At 29.6% G+C, this 27,945-nt stretch overlaps 3 protein-coding genes and 1 pseudogene across 6 annotated transcripts in view; 2 read left to right on the forward strand and 2 right to left on the reverse strand.

The window, feature by feature from the left end:
* The window catches only part of LOC114130738 (voltage-dependent anion-selective channel-like), a 49,082-nt gene that overhangs the window by 16,791 nt on the left and 4,346 nt on the right, over positions 1–27,945 (reverse strand). Inside the window, exon 1 of one of the 2 annotated variants that reach the window (XM_050205798.1) lies at positions 9,091–9,539. The exons of the other annotated variant lie outside the window; for it this stretch is intronic. The gene's annotated coding sequence lies outside the window, so the exon portion shown is untranslated. Of the gene's footprint in view, positions 1–9,090; positions 9,540–27,945 lie in introns of those variants that run through there. 2 annotated transcript variants of the gene reach the window in all.
* On the forward strand, positions 637–4,934 carry LOC126551734 (uncharacterized). Its single transcript, XM_050205801.1, has 3 exons — positions 637–924; positions 3,973–4,244; positions 4,325–4,934. Exons 2-3 carry the CDS (start codon positions 3,991–3,993, stop codon positions 4,518–4,520), a joined length of 450 nt encoding a protein of 149 aa, XP_050061758.1. The 5' UTR covers positions 637–924; positions 3,973–3,990; the 3' UTR covers positions 4,521–4,934.
* On the forward strand, positions 2,009–27,279 carry LOC126551735 (uncharacterized). Of its 3 annotated transcripts, none has more exons than XM_050205803.1 (3): positions 2,009–2,178; positions 26,694–26,965; positions 27,046–27,279. In XM_050205803.1, the coding sequence occupies exons 2-3, from the start codon at positions 26,712–26,714 to the stop codon at positions 27,239–27,241; spliced, it is 450 nt and encodes a 149-aa protein (XP_050061760.1). In that variant the 5' UTR covers positions 2,009–2,178; positions 26,694–26,711; the 3' UTR covers positions 27,242–27,279. The 3 variants fall into 3 exon arrangements, with proteins under 3 accessions (XP_050061760.1, XP_050061759.1, XP_050061761.1); XM_050205802.1 differs by lacking the exon at positions 2,009–2,178 and adding an exon at positions 23,404–23,640; XM_050205804.1 differs by lacking the exon at positions 2,009–2,178 and adding an exon at positions 24,789–24,899.
* LOC126552609 (uncharacterized) lies at positions 18,286–20,240 on the reverse strand (annotated as a pseudogene).

A 27,945-nucleotide genomic window follows, 5' to 3' on the forward strand; every position in this document is an offset into this window, starting at 1 on the left:
CCTGAGTCTTTTTAAGTGAGAAGGAAAATGTATGCACAAACGATTTCTGACAATAGGGATTGTTGTCTCAGGTAGCCAAAATATAATATGCGCGCAATCAAGTTGTGTATTTTAGCGCAAACGAGTTGTAAAAAAAAGTAAATATGCGCAAACGGGTTGTAGCCGCCAAAAAACGGCACCCCGCCAGATTGTGACACCATTATAAACGTAACGCTGTGCGACGGTTTGAAGGGGGAGTAGACACGGAACGCAACGATCGCCGGTACAAAGTATACAGCTACCGCAGCGACCGGTCGGCGCCTTATCAACCTTAATACCACGGCCTACAACGATACGACTTAGTCGACTCTCCCACCAACGCCCCAAAGGCTAAAGTGGACGGGAAGACACATCACGCAAACGAGACATATTATCATTGGCTATATAGTATATATATATGTATACATGTATAGATATGTATATATATATATATATATAATATATATATATATATATAATTATATAAATACCTGTATATATGTATATTGTATATGTATATCTTAGTCCGTAGTTTTTACTCATGATTTCCCATGGAAATAGCAGTTTCTTGAATAAACATATTTTTTTTATACCATGAACTTAAAATTTATTACTAATACTATTCGGCCATGTTTGTATTGATCTCCTCGCAACGGAACAACGTTAGCTCGTTTTTGCTCGTGCACGTCGTGGGAGCCCGGGCTGTCGATAGCCCGCGCATGCGCTGTAGTCGTTTCAATTTACCACCCTCCCCCCCCCTAACCCCCGCGCCTGCTACTAGTACAAAACACAGTGTAAACTCCCGTCTCTCCCGACCGCTTTATTTTCCTTCGTGTACGCTGTAGAGTGCTGACGTCTGTAATTCACCGCGGATCGACATAGTATTAACGCAGCACAAAACGTTTGGTAAGTTGTAAAAAATATTAATTTTCTTATAATAATATGCATATTGTCGTATGAAACTCGCGTTTTATGTTAACTGTAGTGTCTACATTAAGGCTGAGGCTATACACGGCGTTTTCCGCCGCGTTTCGAACGTCGCGTATTCCGCGTCGTTTTCTGCTGCGTTTTCCGTCGAATCGAAAACGCGTTTGTTTACATCGGAGTAGCTTTACGAGATGGACGTAATGCGTCGCGTTTTTATTATTTCGGCGTTCGTCCGCTAAAACGCAAACCGACCAGCGTTTCCCACCGAATCGAAAAGGCGTTGGTTTTTATCGGAGTAGCTATACACGGCGGACGTAATACGCCGCCATTTTATTATTTCGGCTTTCGCTCGTCTAAACGCGAGCCGCCCCGCATTTTCTGACGCGTTTCGAATGCTGCGTATTTCGCGTCGTTTTAAGTCGAATAATAATGCGTTTGTTTATATCGGTCATCGGAGTAGCTATACACGACGGACGTGATACGCCGCCATTTTATTGTTTCGGCGTTCGCCCGCTAAAACGCAAGCGACTGGCGTTTTCCGCCACGGACTAAAACGCGGCGTAGTAAGTCCGTCTTGTATAGCTACTCCGATATAAATCCACGCATTTTCAATTAGACGGAAAACGACTCAGAAGTACGCAACGTTCGAAACGCGGCGGAAAACGCCGTGTATAGCCTCAGCCTTAATATACCTATATAGGGAATAGGAGCGTAGGTGTACCAAGGAGCATTATGCTATAAATTTAGGGTTCGGATTCATATTGTGTCTGAGTATAGGTATATACAGTCTCAGTAGAGTAAAAATTTTAGACGATTCATTTTGAGAAAAAGATTCCGATTTCTTTTAATTTCAATAAAGAAGGTAACTGGAAAAAAATGTATGAATCATTTATGGCTAATGGATTTAATAATAACTATAATACTTTTTGTTTAATTTTGTTAAAAATACGTGCAATGATAAGGCCCGTTTCACGGAGACGCGTAGGTATCGTACGCGCGCATTTTCAGTAATGCTGGCTGTTCATTCTTCCATGATACTGATACAAACAAAATATTTATTGATCGATTATTCAACATTTCTTTTATACTTTATGTAATAAATGATTTAATTATATTGTTTTTATATTATTAAGCTTCATTTGAGTATAATTAGATGTTTAACGAGTAATGTAAAAATAATTTTGCTTATGGAGAGAATATAAACACGGAATATTTGCAGTTTTTTTAGAGAATGTATGTATCATATTTTAGACATATAGAAAATATAAATCCGGACCCTAATTTTAATATTAATTGTATATTATGTATTAAATGATTTAAATATATTGTTAACTAAATTATACTTCAATATTCAACCTATGAATATCATCATAGGTTAGATATACAACTTATATAATAGCAACACCATTTTGGCATTGTAACTTTGCATTTTTTTAATAAGCTATGTATTAGTATTTAGTACTCATTACATCATGTATTTAAGGGGCCCGGTATTAGATTTTCAAATTTTCGGCAATTTTATAAAATTTTATAATTTAGTTAACACCTTAATTAGAGTACTTTTCCACTAATTTACTACCCGATTGTTGTTGAAGGGTGGATATGATAGAGGGTATTATAAAAAAAAAATGACTTCACAGGAAAAATTCTCAGGCCTTGTAAAATTGTCGGATTTTAGTAATTATATTTTTATTTGAAAGAAGAAGACTTCTTACAAGATGCATCGAACTCCGATTTGTATTTTATTCAAAGTAATAGTAAAATATAATTTATACAAAATTGCTTAAAATTTTATTATTTTTGAAGACCGATTATAAAATTGAAATTAAAATTTTTCAAAACGGAGATCTATGCGGCCTGCAGAATATTGAATTTGTGTAGTATTCAAAATTATCAAAAAAAACTCTACAATATTCCAGGAAAAATTGATTTTATTTATTTTTCTCACTGCTAGATAAATATAAATTATAAATTAATTAATTTATAAATTACTATTTGTGGGTTTGGATTTACAGGAATAAAAAAACAAATAGTGTTCCTCAAGGCTCTCACTTAGGAGTATTATTTATAAACTATTCGATTAATTATAATGTTGTAATCCCTGAGCTTCTAGCTCAGATCAATTTCTGTATTCTCTCTTTTTACTCAAGAAATCATGATCTTTTTGCCATCCCACTCCTCTAGTCCACATCAAGTAATGACTCAATCTTTGTTAGAGCTCTGAAACTTGTTAATTTAGTTTCCACCAACTTATTTTTCAATATTTGTACTTGTCAATATTATTTGTACCCTTATATGTTAACATACTTTAATATTACTTAGTGTTGTACTTAATAATCATTATATTCTGTAATTACTTTTTTCCATACATTATTGGTCTATATACCACATTCAATTTTGTAAAAGGGCTAGTCCCATTGATTTCTAAATAAATAAATAAATAAATATTAATAAAAAATGAAAGTATAGATTATAAGTTATTAACTTCAATATTAGTAAGATATTACAATAATAGATTGTAAAATAAATACATACATCAAATTAAAAAAAAAAGTTTATTTACTTATAAATATTCAAATCCTAGTTACCTATTAAAGTTATTGTATACGTTAAGTATATCATTTTAGGTTATTACACATTTGATATTTGTAAATAACACTAAGGTAAATAATAACGAATAAATTTGTATTTATTGTGGTAATACAAGAAAAAAAATAGTGGTACATCATTTTGTAGGATATGTATTTATTGGTTTTCTTTAAATCCAAACTCAATATTGAAATAAAATTACAAAATAACAAATTTTTGAAAATTTACCAATATCTAAGTATTTTATTCTAAATACATTACATTGATTTAATTGATGGTTATCATTTATAGTTTTACATTTTAAAATCCAATTAGAGCAAATAATGTATCTATTAATTTTATAATACCTTATTTTTTTTTTTTCTGTCAAAACATGAGACTTTTTTAGATAATATAGTATGCTTAATTGGTACTTATACAATTTTAACTTTTTAACAGAATTTCTGCATTATAAAGATGTCCAAAAATCCACTCATGAACTGTAAGTCGCGTAAGCAACGTAAGAATACAGGTCCAATTCTCGAACCCAAAGAAAAACTATTTTGTCCTCGCACAATGGTGAGGTACGATAATACAAAAACCGTATACAGCACTGTGTGGTCGTGTAAAATGTGTCTAAAGATCCTTTTGAGTGAAGAGGCTGCTCGGTCACATGTAATCAATTGCAACGACAAAAAACAAAAACTATTAAAACCTAAACAAGAGCCTAAGTAACTATTCATCTAGTCATATTTTTTATAAATTATTATCACACATGATGTTAAATTCAAATGATTTTTATTTTGTTTAGAGATGATGTTGTTCTTCCTTATATATGTAGCACCTGTAACAAGGTGTTTTCGAGGAGTGTTGCGTTGAAGAGACACGTTGAAGTGCATCAAAAGCCACCTAGTGATTTTGAGTCCGAAGAATCTGATAATGAAATGGCCGATAATGGTAAACGTGTAAAAATTAAAGCTGAACATATAAAGAAAGAATATATATAGTCGATTCTGATTGATTAAATGACAGTGATTTAATCTAATTTTATTTCATTGTGTTCATATTATTTTAAATTCAATCAACTACCTATTATTATTATTTTTTTTTTTTTTTAATTACTTATGGCTAGGGCTCGAAAGTTGATGCATTTTGCATTTTTTTAATTTTTTTATTTCCCTATTTTAAGGACTTATGTCATATTTGCATTTTTTTTTAAGCTAATATTTTAATATTTTTAAAGTCATCAACTTCCGAGCCCTACTTATGACTCTTAGTTTAAATTTAACAAATGCTATAAAATCCTAGCCCTACTTATGGGTAATCTTGTGCTTTTTTTTTTATAGAATTACAATATTTTGGTAGTTATAACTAAATATTTAACTTTGAATTATGAAATAAATTGATCCCAATAAATAATACATTTTGGGTTAGATTTTTCGTTTTCCTCAGTGGCCAGGGTGTGTGATTTGTATTTCTAGAAAAAGGTCATGATAATCACTTATAATGCTGAAATATGCAGAAAAATTATTTAATGTGATTAAAAAACATAATTATTTTTATCAATAAATAGTGAGGTTATACCTTATACCTAATTTATGAATTTTAAAGATTTATGTTATTATATAATATGTAATGTTACAAAATCATCCTTATGTAAAATTTACATAAGTAAATACATTATAATAATTAAAAATTAGCTAGAATACCACAAAACAAGATAGGGACTACTCATCAATGGAATTATTTACAGCAACAATCTCAACGTTATAACACAAATTATTCTATAAATATAAACTGATAAAATTGATTAACACTAACCAAAAAAATATGTATCTTTTTTCTACTTTCAAAAAATAGTGCTAAAAAAAAAACAGCAAAGTAACATCAACGCTTTGAAAAATGCAAATACTACAAGTCACGATCACTGTTCAGTACACTTCATTATTTGTCTATATTGTATTAATTAATTTAATAAACTAATTATTACACTACTAACTATACACAAACTAATAGACTGTTTTTTTTTTTTTTTGTTATAATCAGCTCATGACAGATAAATAAATAAGACATAAATGTTGTAAAAACACATATTATAAATCCAAAAGATAACTTTTGAAGATAATCTTATACATATTTAAAAATGTAAATATTTTTAAAATACCAATTTCAGAATTTAGATTTATCAAACTTATGTATTTATTTAAGGAAAAATCAGGGTGTCATGCTTGATGAACCACCTTGTATTCTGGCACATCATATATTCATATCAGTTTTTCAGTAGTTTGTGCAGGCATATACTCAGTGGACTGTAATTTTACTAATAATAATAATGTTGAAGACAATTGATAACTATATACCTCATCCTTATGATAAAATAACATTTTATACTACAGTTTTAAAATATAAGATTTGGTATTTTATCATGATGTATGAAATCAACCATTATAATAGATCGATATTTAAAATTGGATTTTTAGTTTCTAAGCAAATGAGTCATTAACAGACAAACATAAATAGTAAAACTTTTGAGTGGGATATTTATCTGTAATTAATTACAGTATAATAAAAATTGGGAATTATTATTAATGTTGGACATCAGTTCAAACATTAATGGTTAAATGAAGAAAAACCTGTCAACAACAATTAGCAACATATATCTTATCTTTATAGCTTATCAAATTTTTTGTTTTCCGATTTAATTTTTCTAACATAATATTAATAGGTACCTAATCTAAATCAATTGGTCTGATATAAGATTTAAAATATCACTATTGTGACATAAGTCTTTTGGGTCAAAGACCAAATATTCTGTTAATAAGAGTTTAAAGACATAATTGATTTTGATTATCGATAAAGCTATTTTAGCACATTATTTCAATATTACTACAAAAAAATATTAAAAACTATGAAAAAATAAAAAAAAATGTTAATCACAAGAATAATACTAATGTAGAAAATATAAAGAATAGTTGTATGAAATTAAATAATTATAAAGTTTATGATCTACACAACATTTTTAAATTAAGTTAGGTAGGTAATATTATATTAGACATTTATAATATTCTAAAAAAATAAAATAATAATTCAATTGATTTATTGTATGAAAAGATGTAATAATTATATTTACAGATGTTTGTTTAAAATTAATGTTGTGTATAATTTAAACGATAGTATTAATTTTCAAACTGATAAAATATATTCACTAATAACAAAAAATAAAACAAAACAATTATATGTACATATAAATACAAAAAAAATATAAAATAAAAATATGTAATATTTATACAATGTTAATACTGGATAATTATTATTATAAGTGAATCGAGAATTTAGGTACATAAACCCGTTGTATGGATCATCTTGGAAAAATAATAATAAATCATTTTTTTCATGCATATTTAATAAGTTCTCTGATTATAAATGCTGAAAGCAAAATGACTAGGTGATATTTCAGAGAAAAAATGAAATTAAAAATAGATTATTATTAAAAAAAAAAAAAATAATAAAACTGATGGAAAATAGGAACATATACTATGAGAAAAAATTAAAGCTGATGGAAGATAAAAACGTAATATTTAAGAACCTTACAACAGTATTTATAACACTATCTGAAAAAATATCAAAACTAAATTAAAAACCTTAAGACTGCATTACCAAAGGATTAGGTAGGTAAAAGGGGTTTTTAATTTAATTTTATTTGTTATTATTATTTATTAAAATTCTTATTTCTGTGTCAAAGATAGTTATTTTTTTTTTTTATTATTATATATAACATTTCTTATAATAAACATTTATTTTTATTGTATAGTTTTTGAATTTTAAATACTTGACTAGATTGCAGATACTTACATATATAACACATTACACAGTTACTTTCAATAAAAAATATATATTTTATTAATAATGAAAATTATGCATAACTTTAAACAACATGTCTATGAAGTAAGTACCTATGTTATATTGTATTCCTATGTGTCTACCAAGAGCCAAGTGTAAATTTTGAATATGGTCAAGCTAATATTTCTTGGTTTACCATCACACCCAAATCATCATGCACAGGAACGTCAAGTTCATACAACTATACAAGGGAACATTGTTAGTAATACACATATTATGTAGAACTATACACGCATTTATTATTAACAATGCCTTTTCTGGTTTATAGTGCAAAGACATTAAGTTCTGTTTTTCAATAAACACCTTGAATAAAGAAGAAAAATTTATGTTAAAATTGTGCTTAGCTTTGAAATTGGAAATAGATTTTAGGTACCTAAATCGCACTTTTAACACTCCGCTACAACGTTCTATTATGCGTCTGGTTGACATTTGTTTTTGATTATAATATCTTTCAGCATCCGTTGTAGGGATTGATATTGGTGTCAAAAACTATTGACGTGAGAGGTATCCAGAATTGCCTAATAATATTTTTAAATAAAGATGTTATTAAAAAGAAATAATTTGTAATTTAAATACAATGTTAGGAATGTATTTTACCTAATAAATAAATGTTATTATGATTGTGTCTGTATAATTGCTGAAAAACTGGTAAAACAGAACTATTATTTCATATATGTGTATTGTGGATGCTACCAGGAAATAATGCATTCACATTTAAAATTCTTAACTTTGAATCACAAATCTAAAGTTGAGTTTAAATATTTATTTATTTAGTTAAACTATAAGATATACACTGCAACCTTACAACATAAAATATATTAAAGGGCTGCCATTAAGTCACTTTTTCAACTGAAAACCATTTTTATTTTGGAAGTCTCTAAAAGCCCTTTTTTCAGTAAAAGTTTTTTTTTTTTTATTACTTTTTTAATATTATATCATTGATAGTTTTCTTAAAATGCTCGTTTTTGTAAAAATATTTGTTAAAAATCATGAATAAATAGGTAAGTTATATAATATATTGTATTATATACCTATTCATATTTAATGTTATATACTATAGGGATAATGTTAATATTTTATAACATGGCTTTAATATTTCAGTTGAATAATAATATGCTTTTAAGTATTAGTTCTGTCCTACAATGAATGATTTCTAAAATTAAATAATCTAAAATAATAATAGGTAAATAATAAATAGTTATAATTAAAAAATATTAATCTAATTTTCGACTATTTTCAAAATTAAACTTAAGTGGCAATCTTGTAATATAGTGAAAAATTAGGTTTGAAAGATTACCAATCTACCTATAGAAACTGTAATAATATTGAAAATCTTACTAAACAATTATTAAAAATATTCAAAAGAAAATTTAAAAGTTATCTATTGCGGATTTCACTCAGCTTATTCAGAGTTCTAGGTAACTTAACCCATTCGTCAAATATTTCTGGCTGGTTTATTGCCTCCACAACTTTGTTTGTACGGTAGAATACAGACGGTTGAGACAAAATTATAAACCGACTATTATCAGTTGGAGACTGGTACGATTTAGTAGCAAAAAATTCAATGTTACTAGAATCTTATTAATGTAGAGAAATATTAAATATATTTATATTATTTTGAAACACTACGTGCACAATTATGAAAAATGAACATAAGAGTATAATTTATTCACTAACCTTTGTATTTAAATCAATTGCAGACTGATGGTATTTTGAAATTATATGTGGTCGTAAATGTTCAATAAAATATCTTACAAGGTCTGAAGTAAGTCTGAAATTTTTAATGAAAATTCGATCTGATGTATCGAAAGTATCTGAATTTGTCTCTTTCCTTTGTGTTTGTCGTACGTTATTCACTCGTTCATGCTCAATAACATTATCAATCGCAAATAACATTGCCATTTCATCAAAATTTGCCATTGTAATCGAAGAAAGACAATTAATTACGGATTAATACAAAGAAATATACACAACGCAAAATGACAAATCGATAATTGATAAAAATATTTAGTGGGTAATAACTATAATGTCTAATATTCTGTTGTATAATAAGAAAATTTATATCACATTTCATACATTAGACGAATGTTTTTCGTTCGACTAAAATCATACATGTTTTTAAGAATACCAAATTTTTATTATCGTGCGATAAAATTCTTATCGCATTCGCCAGTTTATCGCGATTTCAAAAATCGGCCTCCAGTAAAAAGTACTTTGCATTGAAGTGGGTATGCTAAAAAAAAATTTTTTGTTATCGTTTATAGTGTTTATATCATATTAATATTAATGTTTGGAATATATTTTATGTTAAGAGATCGCTTATATTAAAATATACTAGAACAAGTAGAATTCCTTCTTGGAATTGTACATACTATTAATTATGAGCAATTATAGTCTTATTATGAATACGGTGTAGACCGTCCAGTGTACAGTGTACAGAATTTATAGTATCAAGTAAAATTACTTGTTATCAATATTTTTGTTTATCACGTTTTTCGGTTTATCATTTTCTTCAAAATGACAACAAACGCACGTTTTTTTTTCGTAATCCTATCGTAGAATTTTTATTTAACGTTATGTATTTTTTTTCATGAACTTATTTAACTCTATCGACTATCGTTACTCATTGCAGAGACGTAAGAACTAAACAAAAAAAAAAAATGGTCGAAGTGCTTCGTGACAAAGAATTTCTAGTCAAAGAATATTTGGAGACCCGTGGATTATACAGTCATCATATTAACTCTTTCAATGCATTCATCGATAGCGATTTGAAGAAAATCATTCCGTACGAAGTGATGCAGACCCAAACTTTTATTTGCATTTTAAAAATTACCTTCGGCCACCCACAGGTACGATAACATAATTTAGGTAGCATATGTCATACGTATAATTTATTGTGTGAATATAAATTATAATACTTAATAGGTATTAATAATAATTAATAATAACATAAGCGAATAAAAAATTACATTATGCTGTATTGATGTTTGTTTCCATAAAATAAAAATAATTTTAATATATAAAAAAATAGCAACATTATTCACACAAGAACCTAGGTATTCAAGTATTTGATTCTGAACTTATAAAATAATTCGGTATTTCCATGTTATATCGACTACCCAAATACTTCCAAGACTACCTGTTAGAATCATTTAGGTTATCTCGACTACATCCGTATAGCAGTTCGTTAATAAATGTATATTTACGGGTTGCAATCTGTATCATTGTAATGTACAATTTAATTTTGTTTTCGATGTAAAATTACTATTAGCCAATTAGTTGACTCTAACCATCGTATGTTGGTTTTTATTTCGTCAGTCATTCGACAACCGTCCTATATTAGAGTTACGTCTATTCAATATTTTTTTTTGTAATTTGCCATCCTCCGAAATCTTTTGGAAATGTAACATAAAAAATTTAAAAAAAAGTAAATATACGATATGGTAATTGGTTTGCGAGATCACAAATATCGTTTACGACTGCTGTGTGATTCATATAACATGGCTGGTCTAATGAAATGATACTAAGTGATGTGAACAAGAACTACATTTAAGTGAAAATACAGTTATGTACTGGAATAATTACTTAAATGCAGTATGTGTATTTAGTGTAATGGCTATTGAAAATAAATCACAAGAAAAAAGTGGGCAAGTGGGTACCGTTCTGCTGTACATTAGGGGGCGGGGTTGACCTCGGACTAGGGTAGGTTAAATTTGATAGGTATCATTGTAAACGAAAAACGATTCTGAACGTAGATGATTTGTCAGCCTAGGATATAATTTCCAGTTGTTGGTGAAAAAGGTGGTTTATGTTTTAATGGCCTGAATACACCAAAATTTAAGTTCTTTTATAATTATTGTAAGCTAAACTTATGAAAAATCTTGTATTAAATTTTCAACTCTTATAGCTACCTATACAAACATTTTTATGAATTATACCTACACAATAATTTGCAAATATTCATAATTTTGACGAATTTTTGTCAAAATTTGAACTTCAAATGCTAATAAAAAAAAATTGTGCCTATGTATTCTTATAATTTTTTAATCACTATAAGAATAACATATGAGGATTTTTGTATAAGTATTTTGATAGGGCCAAAAAAATTTTATCGACACTTCAAAAAAAAATTCTTAGGAAAATTGAAAATTTAATTTGTCTATAATAGCTCAAAAAAAGTCAAAAATATTTTGAAAATCAAATCACGTAAGAAAAATGACAATCTAATAACTGGTAATTTTTTAAGTATTTACGACTTATACTATTTGAATAACAACAAATATCAAAAATCGTTTGAGGCTAAACCGTTATTTAACGCGGTTTTGTAAAAATTTAAATTTCAAACACTCATAAAATTTTTTTGTCTGAATCCGGTAGAGTTTTTTTTACAGATATTTGAAGAAAAGTTTATGGAGAATCTTGTACCAAATTTTCAAAACTTAGTTATAAAAGAAAAAATTGTTACGATTTTCCAACCACAAAATTACTTGCAAATTTTCGCAATTTCGACATATTTCGTATAAATTCGAACTTTAAGTACTTATAAAAAAAAATTGTGACCAACGATTTCGGATTTTTTTTTATCACTTTAAGAACAACTTATAAGAAACCTTGTATTAAATTTTCAAGATTTTCTGGTCAGCCAAAAAATTTTTATCGTTGTTTAAAAAAAAAATACTTAGAAAAATTGAAAATTTCAATTGTCTATAAATAGTTAAAAAAAAACTCAAAATTCTTTGAAAATTTAACTGTGTATGGAGAACGCTAATATAAACATTTGGTGAAAATTTCAAGTATTTACATCGATTAGTTTTTGAGTTATAGCAAAACAAAAAATTCGATTTTGACGAAAAATGGTTTTGCGTAAAAATTCCCGTTTTTCCGAATTTTTTTTTTGTTTTTCTCGATTTTTTTGAAAACTGTTAGAAAATGTTTACTTTTTACCTCTATAATGCACCAGGATATTTACTTTTCCATCGGAAACCACTCCCGAAGTTTGAAATTGAAGCATTATTTCGACTAGTTATGCTGTACACAGACAAAAAAAAAAAAAAAACATACATCATTGTAAAATCAATACATTCATCACTTCGTTCAAAATGTAAAAAGGTGTACCGGGGAAAATTGTAGAGAGTGATGAAAGTTTATTGTTTTTAATTTTTATATAGTATTACATACATTTTTTTATGTTTCACAATAGATTTAACTAAATGTTAAATAAACAATATTATAATATGAATATATTAATTAAAATTTAATTTTTAGATTCTTTAGATTTTTAGTTCAAAGTTCATAAAATTGTTTATATTTATATCTAACGTTAAATACTCTAGAGTTCTAGACTGACAAATCATCTCCGGTCAGAATCGTTTTTCGTATACAATGATACCTATCATTGCATTCAAATTTAACCTACCCTAGTCCGAGGTCAACCCCACCCCCTAATGTACAGCAGAACGGTACCCACTTGCCCACTTTTTATAATTCAATATTATTAATTATTTTTATTATTTAAAAATTGCAGCAATCAAAATAACACAGTTGATCATATAATAGGTAGTCTTGGAAATATTTGGGAAGTTGAGATAACACAGTTGTGCACGTAAGGCAGTTGAGATATCACAGAAGTACCAAAAATTCTATTCTAATTTTATTTTATATAGGTATTTCTGTAAAATTCAAAATGTAGTTATTTAAAAACAATTTATCATTAATTTAACTACCTATATTTTTTCAATCCATCTAGGAACAGCCTGCAGGTATATTTTGCCAATCATAATATTTTTATCAGAACCTTTGGTTAAACCATAATATATATATATTTAAGTAATTTATCTACTATATATTTTTAGGTTTTTAACATTTTTTAAAAAATTTAATTTTTCATCTATCTATGTTTATTTAATTAATATTGAATAACTCACAGATACCTTTATAAAATATTTTTTTTATTATCTTATTGTATATATATGTGGAATAACTGTATTATATTTTGATTTATGCAGTCTATGTATACAACACATGACTGTCATATGGGGATCTACCACATACCTTTTATACTTAATTTAAGTATAAAAAATATATAGAAGTATAATTATACTAATTATAGTATATAGTGTATTTAATAACACACAATTGTTAAAATAGGTAATGACTAATGAATCAATAATATAAGTTACAATCTTATCCTAAATTTAAAAAAAATTACATTATATAAGAACCTATAGACGTCCTACCACGTCGTAACCACGTTATAACCACGTCGCGTGTCGGTCATAAGTTTCTTGGACCTATAAAATAAAACTTTATTTATATCGATCCAACAACCCGGTTCCCAAGAGTGGTTCATGTGCCGGGTATGACTAACCAACTAGGTACTCCTTAACTGGATATAGGATTAAGTATAGGTAAACACCGACTGCCACTTGATTAAAAAGGACGAAGGAGGTAAATTGAAAGATAAAGCATTACCATCATCATCGTCAAATAAGTAGTTGGAAATGATTATAGATATGCGTGGTTTATGACAAAATGTGTAGTAGGCTGTTTAAGACTAGAATAAGTATTAAGAGGACGCAACACCCGCATATGTCGTCTCCGTCTTACAAGTGCGTAACAGCAAATTTATACTTAGCAGATCACGTTTAGTTCCGTTAGTTTAAAAATTAGAGTTAATCAACCTATTATGGAACTTGATAATAAGAACATTATCTGTGTTATTTGTATGTTAGTTTTTTACGATAGTTAAATTGTTTAGCAAGTTATGAGTGTATGATATAGTGTAAATTAAAAATGCTCATAACTTGCATTATATGCATATTGTATGTGTACATAGCATTTAGTTACGCAATGTTCTGGATTTACCAAGTTGATATAAAATATTTTATTAGGTAGGTACAATATGCACTATTAATAACGTTGTTGTGTCTAGTATATCTTTTACTGCTGTTTAGACGACGACGTCACACACCGTAATAACGGTTTGATCGGGCTTCCGATAGTCGCCATAACACACACACACTCTCACACGCTCGCTCTGTGCCGTGAACAGTGGTCTCGAATGAGCTCGCGAAAACCTACCGCGATCATTACCTACTATCGTGTCCCAACTGCGATCGAATACTTGAAAGTTGAAAATACCGTTTGCTTTTTTACTGTGACACTCGTCTTCGTTCGTACGCACCGCGTGAAGTGTCCCAGTTTTTTGTGTAGTATGTTGCCACCGTCGGCCGACGTCACCCCCTTGGAAGCACTGCACCGTCGTGCCGACATTGTTCAAACATTGCCGTCGCCACTACTTTTTTATATCTATATTTATTTATTACCTTTGTATAGTTTTATTTTTCTTATTTTGTTATTAGTGTCAATCTTATGTCATATATTATTATTATTATTCGCCCCCTCGCTGACCAGCACTATTATGTGTCCCTATCATAATATATTCGTTATTTATTTATACTTACCTAATAGTAGTAGTCCGTCGATCCATATCATGGCTGCAAACAAAAATTACCAATTGTAAACTCATTTCGTTAGACCTACAAGAACCTTCTTTTATGTAATCCACTTTTTCACAGAAACAACTGCAGTTCAGTCTTTATTCTTACTCAGTTTTTAGTTTATCGTTAACCTACGTGAGCTGTGATAACTGTTTGATTTTTATGTATTTAGAAATGAGGTGCAAAACATTATAAGTGAAAAACAAAGCATTTGAAAATAATTGAATAAGTATAAGTTCTGTTTTCATAAATGTTTTGCTGATAATATTCAACGTGAAAACGTGTAAAGTATATTTAAAAATTAACAAAAATGGTTACGTTTTACTTAACGTGAGTGACACTGTTCAAACTACGATGCACTATCCGAAGCAATTAAAAATCGGTAAATTGTAAGTAAGCAGTTGCGGTTTTGAAAGTAAGGCAAATAAGGCGGTGTCTAACCTAAAATTTGGTAGTAAAAATACTCTATAAGAATAATTCTGAACTCACCGATAGCACACATTTCGTTAAAAATTTTAACGTGTTTATGGTTTTATTTGAAAAAAGTTCTTCTTTACGAAGTTTAATAATATGAATTATCATTTTTTTACTATTGTATAATATTATTCCGCGTATACTACCAAAAATAGTGATAAACCGATAAGAAATGTACGAAATAATTATTACGTAAACAAATCTCATCATTTCAGCCGGCGGCAATATTTCGATGACGTCAGAGAGGCACCGTTTAACGTCGCCTCTGAATTGTTGCTTGTGTACATTAATTACTGTCGTATACGTCGATTACTCGGACGTATACCAAAATAAAGTTAAACACAAAATAACGCAAAATACTTTATTTGAAGTTTGAACACGACGTCCGGTGGTGATCGAGTCACACGATCACCACCACTGACTACCTTTGCTGTCTTAGCCATCTCACTTATATATTACACTTACAATCGAATTACTTATCGATTGTTCTACATTTTTCTATTACTACGTTAAATTTACAATTATAGGTACTATGATTATTGTGTAATTGTTATTCTAACCCGATTAGTAAATTATTAAACAAATTTATTTACATTCCTTATTATTATATCTTGCTTACTATGCTAACTGTAATATAAAGTTTACTGGCACCGAATTGCACAATTATTATTTTAACCTATTTCTGTGAATAATTAACTATTGCTTAACTTATTGAATTTTACTGTTTTACTTATTATCTATAGTTTTTCTTAACTTATTTCTTACGTACTAATATCTCTTATAAAATATTCATACATATAATACAACAGTCCCCGAAATTACAAAAAATATGACCTCATATTTTACACCTGTGCCCCGTATATGGAAAAGTTTAATTGAATAGCCGCATTTATGTCTGTTGGTCACGCTGTTTAATTATTGATGACTACTGACTACTGACTATGGAATTATGTAGTTGTGTTGTCTGAAATATGTTGACGTAGAAAATGCTTGTTCTTTGTTTATTGTTTTTGTATTTGCTGATGTGTTTTTGATGGTTTAGTAGCTGTTTTGCGATCTTCCAAATCGCCCGGAAATTATAACTGTGGCGATATAATACGAGTTTTATGGTATGTTGTGTTTGTTTTGTTGTTTTTCTTCTTCTTATTTTTGTTTTTCTTTATTATGTATATTTATTAGTTGGCACTGTACAACTGAGTATTGCCATGGAGTGGCCGGCTGGTTTTGAGCGACCGCCGTACCATGTGGTTGTTTCTGCCCTGGAGGCGAACAGGAAGATCAGTGAACATAGTTTTCGAGTAATATGTTTTTGGTAGGTGTACATTTTGATTTCGAGGAACATGCCGGCAATGGTTGTTGGTTGTGTTATTGTGGACAAAAATATTATACAAGTGTAAAAAAAAAAAAGGTCTTTTTGGTCAGAGGGGGAATTACAAGTTTTTCTTATATTATAGCTTTAAAATTTAAACAAGGCTGGATACATTTACACACCTATAAGTTTTGTTTTTCTTTAGGTAAATATATGTTAATCACGATAAAATTTAATTTTAATTTAATTTCTGTTCATATCCCAAAATTTTTTTTTTTTTTTTTTTTAAATAGTAGTAATAATTAAAAAAAAAATAAATACATAAATAACTATACTAATAATAAAATAATAATAATAAAAACATAATAAAAAAAAAGGTATATATTCATATATGACGTATATAATTACTAATCTTGCTGCGCTGTCTGAAAACACACACTGTAGAATCTAGACGAAATCGCGTATGATCAACACACACACAAATGCTGGGTTGAAAAATCCGCTTCGTGTATATCGCATACACACAACTGGAGAAATCCAGCAATAATTTGCGTGTAATCCGCACACTCACACATAACTGGAGAAATCCAAAAATAAAATTCGCGTGTACTCAACACACACATACACATTTTTGTTATCTCGAAAAATCGTGTATAACACACACACACACAAATAAACACTTACTGTGGTATCTCGAAAAAATCGTGTATAATCAACACACACACAACTGAAAAAAATTCGCATGTACTCAACGCACACATACACATTCTCTGTTCTCTCAAAAAATCGTGTATAACACACACACACACAAATACTCACTTACTGTGGTACCTCGAAAAAATCGTGTATAATCAACACACACACAACTGAAAAAAATTCACGTGTACTCAACGCACACAACTGTAGAAATCCAAAAAAAATTTCGCGTGTACTTAATACTCAACACACACACTGATCTCTCGAAAAATCGTGTATAATCAAAACACACACACACACACACACACACACAAAAGAAAGCCGTAGATTAACGAGCCACGAGTTGGGCGCCACTTTGTCGTATACGCCGATTACTCGGACGTATACCAAAATAAAGTTAGGTTAGTGACTACCTTTGCTGTCTTAGCCATCTCACTTATATATTACACTTACAATCGAATTACTTATCGATTGTTCTACATTTTTCTATTACTACGTTAAATTTACAATTATAGGTACTATGATTATTGTGTAATTGTTATTCTAACCCGATTAGTAAATTATTAAACAAATTTATTTACATTCCTTATTATTATATCTTGCTTACTATGCTAACTGTAATATAAAGTTTACTGGCACCGAATTGCACAATTGTTATTTTAACCTATTTCTGTGAATAATTAACTATTGCTTAACTTATTGAATTTTACTGTTTTACTTATTATCTATAGTTTTTCTTAACTTATTTCTTACGTACTAACATCTCTTATAAAATATTCATACATATAATACAACATTACACACACACACACACACACACACACACACACACACACACACACACACACGCACGTAGGTACGCGAATGCACCCGACTATTAAATAAGCAAAATTGCACAAGCGCAATGATCATCGAGAGGCTCGTTTTTCATCGCCTCTGAGTACTAAAAATAGATGAATAGGTTCTATGGTCAGCTCGCAGCCGTGATTTCACATTCAACAACAACACTTATAGATATGGATAATCATAAACCATTACTATTGTCACAGAGCCTAATGAAACCGATTTCAATATTAGTTTAATTTTTGTTATGAAGGAAGGGGAACTAATGCAAAAATCGCCTCACTAAAATCATACAACCAAAAACCACCACTGTAAGTAAGTCTCTTAAACGAAAAGGTTCACAAGTAGGGATGCGCAAAAACGACCTTGGTTCGATATATCGATGTAAACTTTTTTATAGGTATCAAAATATCGAAATATCGATATATCGATATAATTTTATATATTAATATTAATAGGTCATATTATAATTTAATAACAAGTAAATATTTTATTATATTATAATTATGTGTACATTGAATATTATAAATTTTACAACTTGTAAGGTAAAATATTTAGAAAATTAGAAATTCAGAACCAATACTTATCATCTAATGATTGTAAAAATACTAGTTTTGACAACCTTGAGCCTAATATTCTATTTCTACTTTTAGTCATAATGTTACCGGTCTTACTAAACAACCTTTCTGATGGTACTGATGTGGCTAATATAAAAAGATATTGTCTGTAGTTTATATAGATTTGAAAAGCTCCTTTGATATTTTCCATTCAATAATCGGATCTTCTTTGAGTCCTATAACCGATTTATCCAAATAAGAATGTATCTCATCTCTCTCATGAGATCCGGACTTCGTTTTATTTTTTTGTTTTTTCTCAAGACTCCTGTGTAGACTCCAAAGATCAATGCAATTATTACTATTAGTAGAATCAAAATTATCTTCTACTTCATTTTCCCCGATCTTATCGTTGTTTGCAAATGGGTTTTGTGCTTCGATAAAATTTAATAGTGTATTTAATATTTTTTATTTGGCTTGTGGTTCTATAAAATATATATCTTTAAACCTTAGTATTAATTTTCTGCATTTCCCTACGGACACTCATGTAAATTGAACAATTGAACAATAAAAAAAGAATTATCGTTTTGTCATAAAACTATTAATAATTGTATTTGTTACCTTCTGACTTTTGAAAACTTCTTAATTCATCACACACCTTGGTACTTTTTTTAAAGTATTTAACAATACATCTAACTTTATGCAGTAATTGGGGAACTCCTTCACTTTTAACTTAAGTTGTGGCATTTTCTTCTTGGGTCTCACTTATACCTTTTTCCACAATTAAATTAATAGTATGTGCTAAACATGCTATATGTCGTTTTTCTCCAAATTCGTCAACTACTGCTTTTTTATGTTAGCCTTAGCCCCACTATCTGTTGTTGCAGCCACTACATTATTTTTTTCAATGCCCCATTCTGATACTGTATTTACAAAAACTTCACCTAAATATTTGGAAGTATGACTTTCATCTAGTTCGGTTACTCCAATGACTCCTAAAATAATATTAATACACAAGAGCTATCTGAAACGGTGCACAGGAATTGCGTACCAAAACAGGTAGACGAACCTTTTTGAACGAATTGCGTCCCGGACGCAATTCGTGTTACCTTTTAAGTTACCTTTTTTTTTTTGAGCTTTCCAAATTTATTTTTGATTTTGATATTTTTAAATTTTTTTTTTTTTTAAAAAAAACAATAATAATTATTAAATATTTATCATTAACAAAATAATGTTAAATGAAACTTATTTTTAGTGATTTGTACTTTTGGGCCGGAGCTATACATGGCGTATTTGCCGCATTTAAAATTACGCTGCGTATTCCGCGGCGTTTATTAAAAATAAACCAATGCATTTTTAGTTCGATGGACAACGAGGCGGATTACGCCGTGTGTAGCTCTAGCTTTATAGATATTTTCGATAAAAATATTAGAGACCATACGGACTTCCCATTTCTCAATCGATAAGTAAGTATGGATTATAACCAGTGGCGTCATTTGCGGTACGCAGGGTATACATTTGCGTACCTAAAATTCTAATTGTAATTTTGGCCCGCAAGGTACATGCATATGATGCGCTCGGCCACATCACGAAAAAATAAAAATTATATTTATGTTATTATATTAAAATAATAAATTAATGTAAGTATTATGATCGTTGAAAATTGATTGATTGATCACGTCTTTATACTACCAATATAACCGTTGTATGATTATTTCTAGTAACCACAAATTTTACTGATTTATTCTGTGCATAGCGACAAACCCGTGCGAGTCTTTTCAAAAAAAATTTAATAGTTTGTTTTAATAGTTCTCATCCAGTTATTTATACATTTTTAGATGTTTTAAAGATAATGCAAACCGTTAGTGTAATGTTAAAAAGAAGTTTGCTAATTATTATACGTCATAATAGGAAACAACGCCGAAACAATGTTTTATTTTTAAAAAACAGATCAAAAAATTAAATTAAAATTAAATTTTGTAAAAAGGTTATCTAAAAAAAATAAACCTAATAATTTTTGTTTTTGACTGATATTTTTATTGATAAAATAAGGTATCATTATTATTTATTAATTTACTTCTTTATTATATTATGTACTATATTAATTTTGATTGGACCTAAGTAATTTAACGTTTATATATTTTTTTATTACATTAATTGATGAACAATATTTTGAATAACTTGTGATTATATTTATAATTGTTATTTATTTTTGTTAGTCATTTAAGGACCCCTGAATTAAACACACGACTTGCGTCCTGTGTTTTTTGGGACGCAATTCGTTTATACCTTTTTCACTGGACGCAACTCAGGTGATCCCAATTAATTATATATTGATATTATTTGGTACCTAATAGGTAATAAGTACCTAACCTAATAAGTAACCTAAGCTTATGTCAGTACATATCCATCTTGTTAACTACATAATTATGATAATCAGTGGCATATATAGAAATTAATTTCGGAGGGGGTTAAAATATATGATAATAATATTATATATAAAATTATAGCAACCAAAATCAATGCCCATACCAACCATACATTTCATGGGGGGTTGAACCTCTAAGCCCCCTTTATATACGCCACTGATGATAATTAATACATTTTTAGCATATATGGATACTAAAATGGTAGGTGAGATAAAAGTAAGTTTATACTAATTTACACAAATTGGCCAATATAATAATAATAATTAATATGATAGAGCAACTAGTAAAACTTTTTAGTAATATCACATAATAATAAATAGTTAAATATACCCGTGTTCATAATCTTAGTTCATAATATAAAAAATATTATGTATTTTTCTAAGACCTAAGTGGTCAACGAAGGGCATGCGCTATAGACAAGCACTAACATCGGCAACTACAGTTACAGCTTAACAGACGCCGACCACTCTCCGCGAGGACGATCTACAATCAACCCCCGCAAGGTCAGCGTCAAATTAGCTCCCCGCTGAGGATTCAGTCCGGTAAACGAGTAAAGTAAAAAGTTCCACGCTGATACACACCTCGAATATCTGCTTATATTACTTAGTACTAAGGTGATTAATTAGGAGTGTGTCTTTTCGGATAACTAGGATATTTCCAAGTTAGGTTTACGTAACAGGTATTCTAGTACGGAGGAAAAATCCGCGTGATCGAAAAATAACCGTGTTACGATAACGGAAAGCAGTTACATAACGTATCGCCACCCGCCGTCGGTAACTTTGCCGTCCCACGGGCCACGACATTATTACCGATAACGTCACAGCGTAGCATAGGGTCCAACAAAACCGGTTCTAGCGCTGTCAAAAATATCGCCAGCCGCCCCCGCCACCGAACTTTGACCTAGTTTCGATATATTTGCAAAGCTTCGGCGGCGCCGATATCACTACAGTTGAGCGTTGATATATTGATGGTACAGGTAACGATAAAACATGGGAGGGCTATCAGTCGGGTAGGCCGTTCGAGTACAATGTAGACCAGAGTTCCTCAACCTGGGGGTTGCGACCCCTACTAACTAGGGAGGGGTCATGTAGACCAAAAAAAATAAAAGGATATTTACAAATTAATATTTTTATTTAAAATTTTTGATTCAATAAAAAAATACTTATACTTTTAACAAATTTAATTTAGGACAATTAGGTACTACAAATGGTATTTATAAATGGTATATTTCCTTTGGTTAATTGGTTAATAACATGATATTTTTATTTTTAAATTTGTTCTTAATATATAACTGATTTAAAATATTTTATAACCGTTTTGGAGGTCTCGACATTGCCTTTTACTTATTTAAAAAATTTATTACACAAATAATTTAATTTAAAATTATAATAATTACGACGATACTTCATATTAAATGTAGTATAATTATTTTCATATTTACTTATGATGTTATCAACATTTATCACACACACACACACACACACACATATACATTTTTAATCACGACTGTTTGAAACCAACAGTCCTGAGTCTTTTTAAGTGAGAAGGAAAATGTATGCACAAACGATTTCTGACAATAGGGATTGTTGTCTCAGGTAGCCAAAATATAATATGCGCGCAATCAAGTTGTGTATTTTAGCGCAAACGAGTTGTAAAAAAAAGTAAATATGCGCAAACGGGTTGTAGCCGCCAAAAAACGGCACCCCGCCAGATTGTGACACCATTATAAACGTAACGCTGTGCGACGGTTTGAAGGGGGAGTAGACACGGAACGCAACGATCGCCGGTACAAAGTATACAGCTACCGCAGCGACCGGTCGGCGCCTTATCAACCTTAATACCACGGCCTACAACGATACGACTTAGTCGACTCTCCCACCAACGCCCCAAAGGCTAAAGTGGACGGGAAGACACATCACGCAAACGAGACATATTATCATTGGCTATATAGTATATATATATGTATACATGTATAGATATGTAGATATATATATATATATTATATAAATACCTGTATATATGTATATTGTATATGTATATCTTAGTCCGTAGTTTTTACTCATGATTTCCCATGGAAATAGCAGTTTCTTGAATAAACATTTTTTTTTATACCATGAACTTAAAATTTATTACTAATACTATTCGGCCATGTTTATTGATCTCCTCGCAACGGAACAACGTTAGCTCGTTTTTGCTCGTGCACGTCGTGGGAGCCCGGGCTGTCGATAGCCCGCGCATGCGCTGTAGTCGTTTCAATTTACCACCCTCCCCCCCCCTAACCCCCGCGCCTGCTACTAGTACAAAACACAGTGTAAACTCCCGTCTCTCCCGACCGCTTTATTTTCCTTCGTGTACGCTGTAGAGTGCTGACGTCTGTAATTCACCGCGGATCGACATAGTATTAACGCAGCACAAAACGTTTGGTAAGTTGTAAAAAATATTAATTTTCTTATAATAATATGCATATTGTCGTATGAAACTCGCGTTTTATGTTAACTGTAGTGTCTACATTAAGGCTGAGGCTATACACGGCGTTTTCCGCCGCGTTTCGAACGTCGCGTATTCCGCGTCGTTTTCTGCTGCGTTTTCCGTCGAATCGAAAACGCGTTTGTTTACATCGGAGTAGCTTTACGAGATGGACGTAATGCGTCGCGTTTTTATTATTTCGGCGTTCGTCCGCTAAAACGCAAACCGACCAGCGTTTCCCACCGAATCGAAAAGGCGTTGGTTTTTATCGGAGTAGCTATACACGGCGGACGTAATACGCCGCCATTTTATTATTTCGGCTTTCGCTCGTCTAAACGCGAGCCGCCCCGCATTTTCTGACGCGTTTCGAATGCTGCGTATTTCGCGTCGTTTTAAGTCGAATTAATAATGCGTTTGTTTATATCGGTCATCGGAGTAGCTATACACGACGGACGTGATACGCCGCCATTTTATTGTTTCGGCGTTCGCCCGCTAAAACGCAAGCGACTGGCGTTTTCCGCCACGGACTAAAACGCGGCGTAGTAAGTCCGTCTTGTATAGCTACTCCGATATAAATCCACGCATTTTCAATTAGACGGAAAACGACTCAGAAGTACGCAACGTTCGAAACGCGGCGGAAAACGCCGTGTATAGCCTCAGCCTTAATATATACCTATATAGGGAATAGGAGCGTAGGTGTACCAAGGAGCATTATGCTATAAATTTAGGGTTCGGATTCATATTGTGTCTGAGTATAGGTATATACAGTCTCAGTAGAGTAAAAATTTTAGACGATTCATTTTGAGAAAAAGATTCCGATTTCTTTTAATTTCAATAAAGAAGGTAACTGGAAAAAAATGTATGAATCATTTATGGCTAATGGATTTAATAATAACTATAATACTTTTTGTTTAATTTTGTTAAAAATACGTGCAATGATAAGGCCCGTTTCACGGAGACGCGTAGGTATCGTACGCGCGCATTTTCAGTAATGCTGGCTGTTCATTCTTCCATGATACTGATACAAACAAAATATTTATTGATCGATTATTCAACATTTCTTTTATACTTTATGTAATAAATGATTTAATTATATTGTTTTTATATATTATTAAGCTTCATTTGAGTATAATTAGATGTTTAACGAGTAATGTAAAAATAATTTTGCTTATGGAGAGAATATAAACACGGAATATTTGCAGTTTTTTTAGAGAATGTATGTATCATATTTTAGACATATAGAAAATATAAATCCGGACCCTAATTTTAATATTAATTGTATATTATGTATTAAATGATTTAAATATTGTTAACTAAATTATACTTCAATATTCAACCTATGAATATCATCATAGGTTAGATATACAACTTATATAATAGCAACACCATTTTGGCATTGTAACTTTGCATTTTTTTAATAAGCTATGTATTAGTATTTAGTACTCATTACATCATGTATTTAAGGGGCCCGGTATTAGATTTTCAAATTTTCGGCAATTTTATAAAATTTTATAATTTAGTTAACACCTTAATTAGAGTACTTTTCCACTAATTTACTACCCGATTGTTGTTGAAGGGTGGATATGATAGAGGGTATTATATAAAAAAAAATGACTTCACAGGAAAAATTCTCAGGCCTTGTAAAATTGTCGGATTTTAGTAATTATATTTTTATTTGAAAGAAGAAGACTTCTTACAAGATGCATCGAACTCCGATTTGTATTTTATTCAAAGTAATAGTAAAATATAATTTATACAAAATTGCTTAAAATTTTATTATTTTTGAAGACCGATTATAAAATTGAAATTAAAATTTTTCAAAACGGAGATCTATGCGGCCTGCAGAATATTGAATTTGTGTAGTATTCAAAATTATCAAAAAAAACTCTACAATATTCCAGGAAAAATTGATTTTATTTATTTTTCTCACTGCTAGATAAATATAAATTATAAATTAATTAATTATAAATTACTATTTGTGGGTTTGGATTTACAGGAATAAAAAAACAAATAGTGTTCCTCAAGGCTCTCACTTAGGAGTATTATTTATAAACTATTCGATTAATTATAATGTTGTAATCCCTGAGCTTCTAGCTCAGATCAATTTCTGTATTCTCTCTTTTTACTCAAGAAATCATGATCTTTTTGCCATCCCACTCCTCTAGTCCACATCAAGTAATGACTCAATCTTTGTTAGAGCTCTGAAACTTGTTAATTTAGTTTCCACCAACTTATTTTTCAATATTTGTACTTGTCAATATTATTTGTACCCTTATATGTTAACATACTTTTGAATATTACTTAGTGTTGTACTTAATAATCATTATATTCTGTAATTACTTTTTTCCATACATTATTGGTCTATATACCACATTCAATTTTGTAAAAGGGCTAGTCCCATTGATTTCTAAATAAATAAATAAATAAATATTAATAAAAAATGAAAGTATAGATTATAAGTTATTAACTTCAATATTAGTAAGATATTACAATAATAGATTGTAAAATAAATACATACATCAAATTAAAAAAAAAAAGTTTATTTACTTATAAATATTCAAATCCTAGTTACCTATTAAAGTTATTGTATACGTTAAGTATATCATTTTAGGTTATTACACATTTGATATTTGTAAATAACACTAAGGTAAATAATAACGAATAAATTTGTATTTATTGTGGTAATACAAGAAAAAAAATAGTGGTACATCATTTTGTAGGATATGTATTTATTGGTTTTCTTTAAATCCAAACTCAATATTGAAATAAAATTACAAAATAACAAATTTTTGAAAATTTACCAATATCTAAGTATTTTATTCTAAATACATTACATTGATTTAATTGATGGTTATCATTTATAGTTTTACATTTTAAAATCCAATTAGAGCAAATAATGTATCTATTAATTTTATAATACCTTATTTTTTTTTTTCTGTCAAAACATGAGACTTTTTTAGATAATATAGTATGCTTAATTGGTACTTATACAATTTTAACTTTTTAACAGAATTTCTGCATTATAAAGATGTCCAAAAATCCACTCATGAACTGTAAGTCGCGTAAGCAACGTAAGAATACAGGTCCAATTCTCGAACCCAAAGAAAAACTATTTTGTCCTCGCACAATGGTGAGGTACGATAATACAAAAACCGTATACAGCACTGTGTGGTCGTGTAAAATGTGTCTAAAGATCCTTTTGAGTGAAGAGGCTGCTCGGTCACATGTAATCAATTGCAACGACAAAAAACAAAAACTATTAAAACCTAAACAAGAGCCTAAGTAACTATTCATCTAGTCATATTTTTTATAAATTATTATCACACATGATGTTAAATTCAAATGATTTTTATTTTGTTTAGAGATGATGTTGTTCTTCCTTATATATGTAGCACCTGTAACAAGGTGTTTTCGAGGAGTGTTGCGTTGAAGAGACACGTTGAAGTGCATCAAAAGCCACCTAGTGATTTTGAGTCCGAAGAATCTGATAATGAAATGGCCGATAATGGTAAACGTGTAAAAATTAAAGCTGAACATATAAAGAAAGAATATATATAGTCGATTCTGATTGATTAAATGACAGTGATTTAATCTAATTTTATTTCATTGTGTTCATATTATTTTAAATTCAATCAACTACCTATTATTATTATTTTTTTTTTTTTTAATTACTTATGGCTAGGGCTCGAAAGTTGATGCATTTTGCATTTTTTTAATTTTTTTATTTCCCTATTTTAAGGACTTATGTCATATTTGCATTTTTTTTTAAGCTAATATTTTAATATTTTTAAAGTCATCAACTTCCGAGCCCTACTTATGACTCTTAGTTTAAATTTAACAAATGCTATAAAATCCTAGCCCTACTTATGGGTAATCTTGTGCTTTTTTTTTTATAGAATTACAATATTTTGGTAGTTATAACTAAATATTTAACTTTGAATTATGAAATAAATTGATCCCAATAAATAATACATTTTGGGTTAGATTTTTCGTTTTCCTCAGTGGCCAGGGTGTGTGATTTGTATTTCTAGAAAAAGGTCATGATAATCACTTATAATGCTGAAATATGCAGAAAAATTATTTAATGTGATTAAAAAACATAATTATTTTTATCAATAAATAGTGAGGTTATACCTTATACCTAATTTATGAATTTTAAAGATTTATGTTATTATATAATATGTAATGTTACAAAATCATCCTTATGTAAAATTTACATAAGTAAATACATTATAATAATTAAAAATTAGCTAGAATACCAC

Source organism: Aphis gossypii, chromosome X (genome assembly GCF_020184175.1).
Source record: "Aphis gossypii isolate Hap1 chromosome X, ASM2018417v2, whole genome shotgun sequence".
In the NCBI taxonomy this organism is placed as follows: Eukaryota; Metazoa; Arthropoda; class Insecta; order Hemiptera; family Aphididae; genus Aphis; species Aphis gossypii.

Bases quoted from the DNA above. Each gene is read 5' to 3' on its own strand.
- LOC126551734 (XM_050205801.1), top strand. From the start codon at position 3,991: ATGTCCAAAAATCCACTCATGAACTGTAAGTCGCGTAAGCAACGTAAG. The intron at 4,245-4,324 runs GTAACTATTCAT...TATTTTGTTTAG, and splicing joins AAACCTAAACAAGAGCCTAA to AGATGATGTTGTTCTTCCTT.
- LOC126551735 (XM_050205803.1), top strand. From the start codon at position 26,712: ATGTCCAAAAATCCACTCATGAACTGTAAGTCGCGTAAGCAACGTAAG. The intron at 26,966-27,045 runs GTAACTATTCAT...TATTTTGTTTAG, and splicing joins AAACCTAAACAAGAGCCTAA to AGATGATGTTGTTCTTCCTT.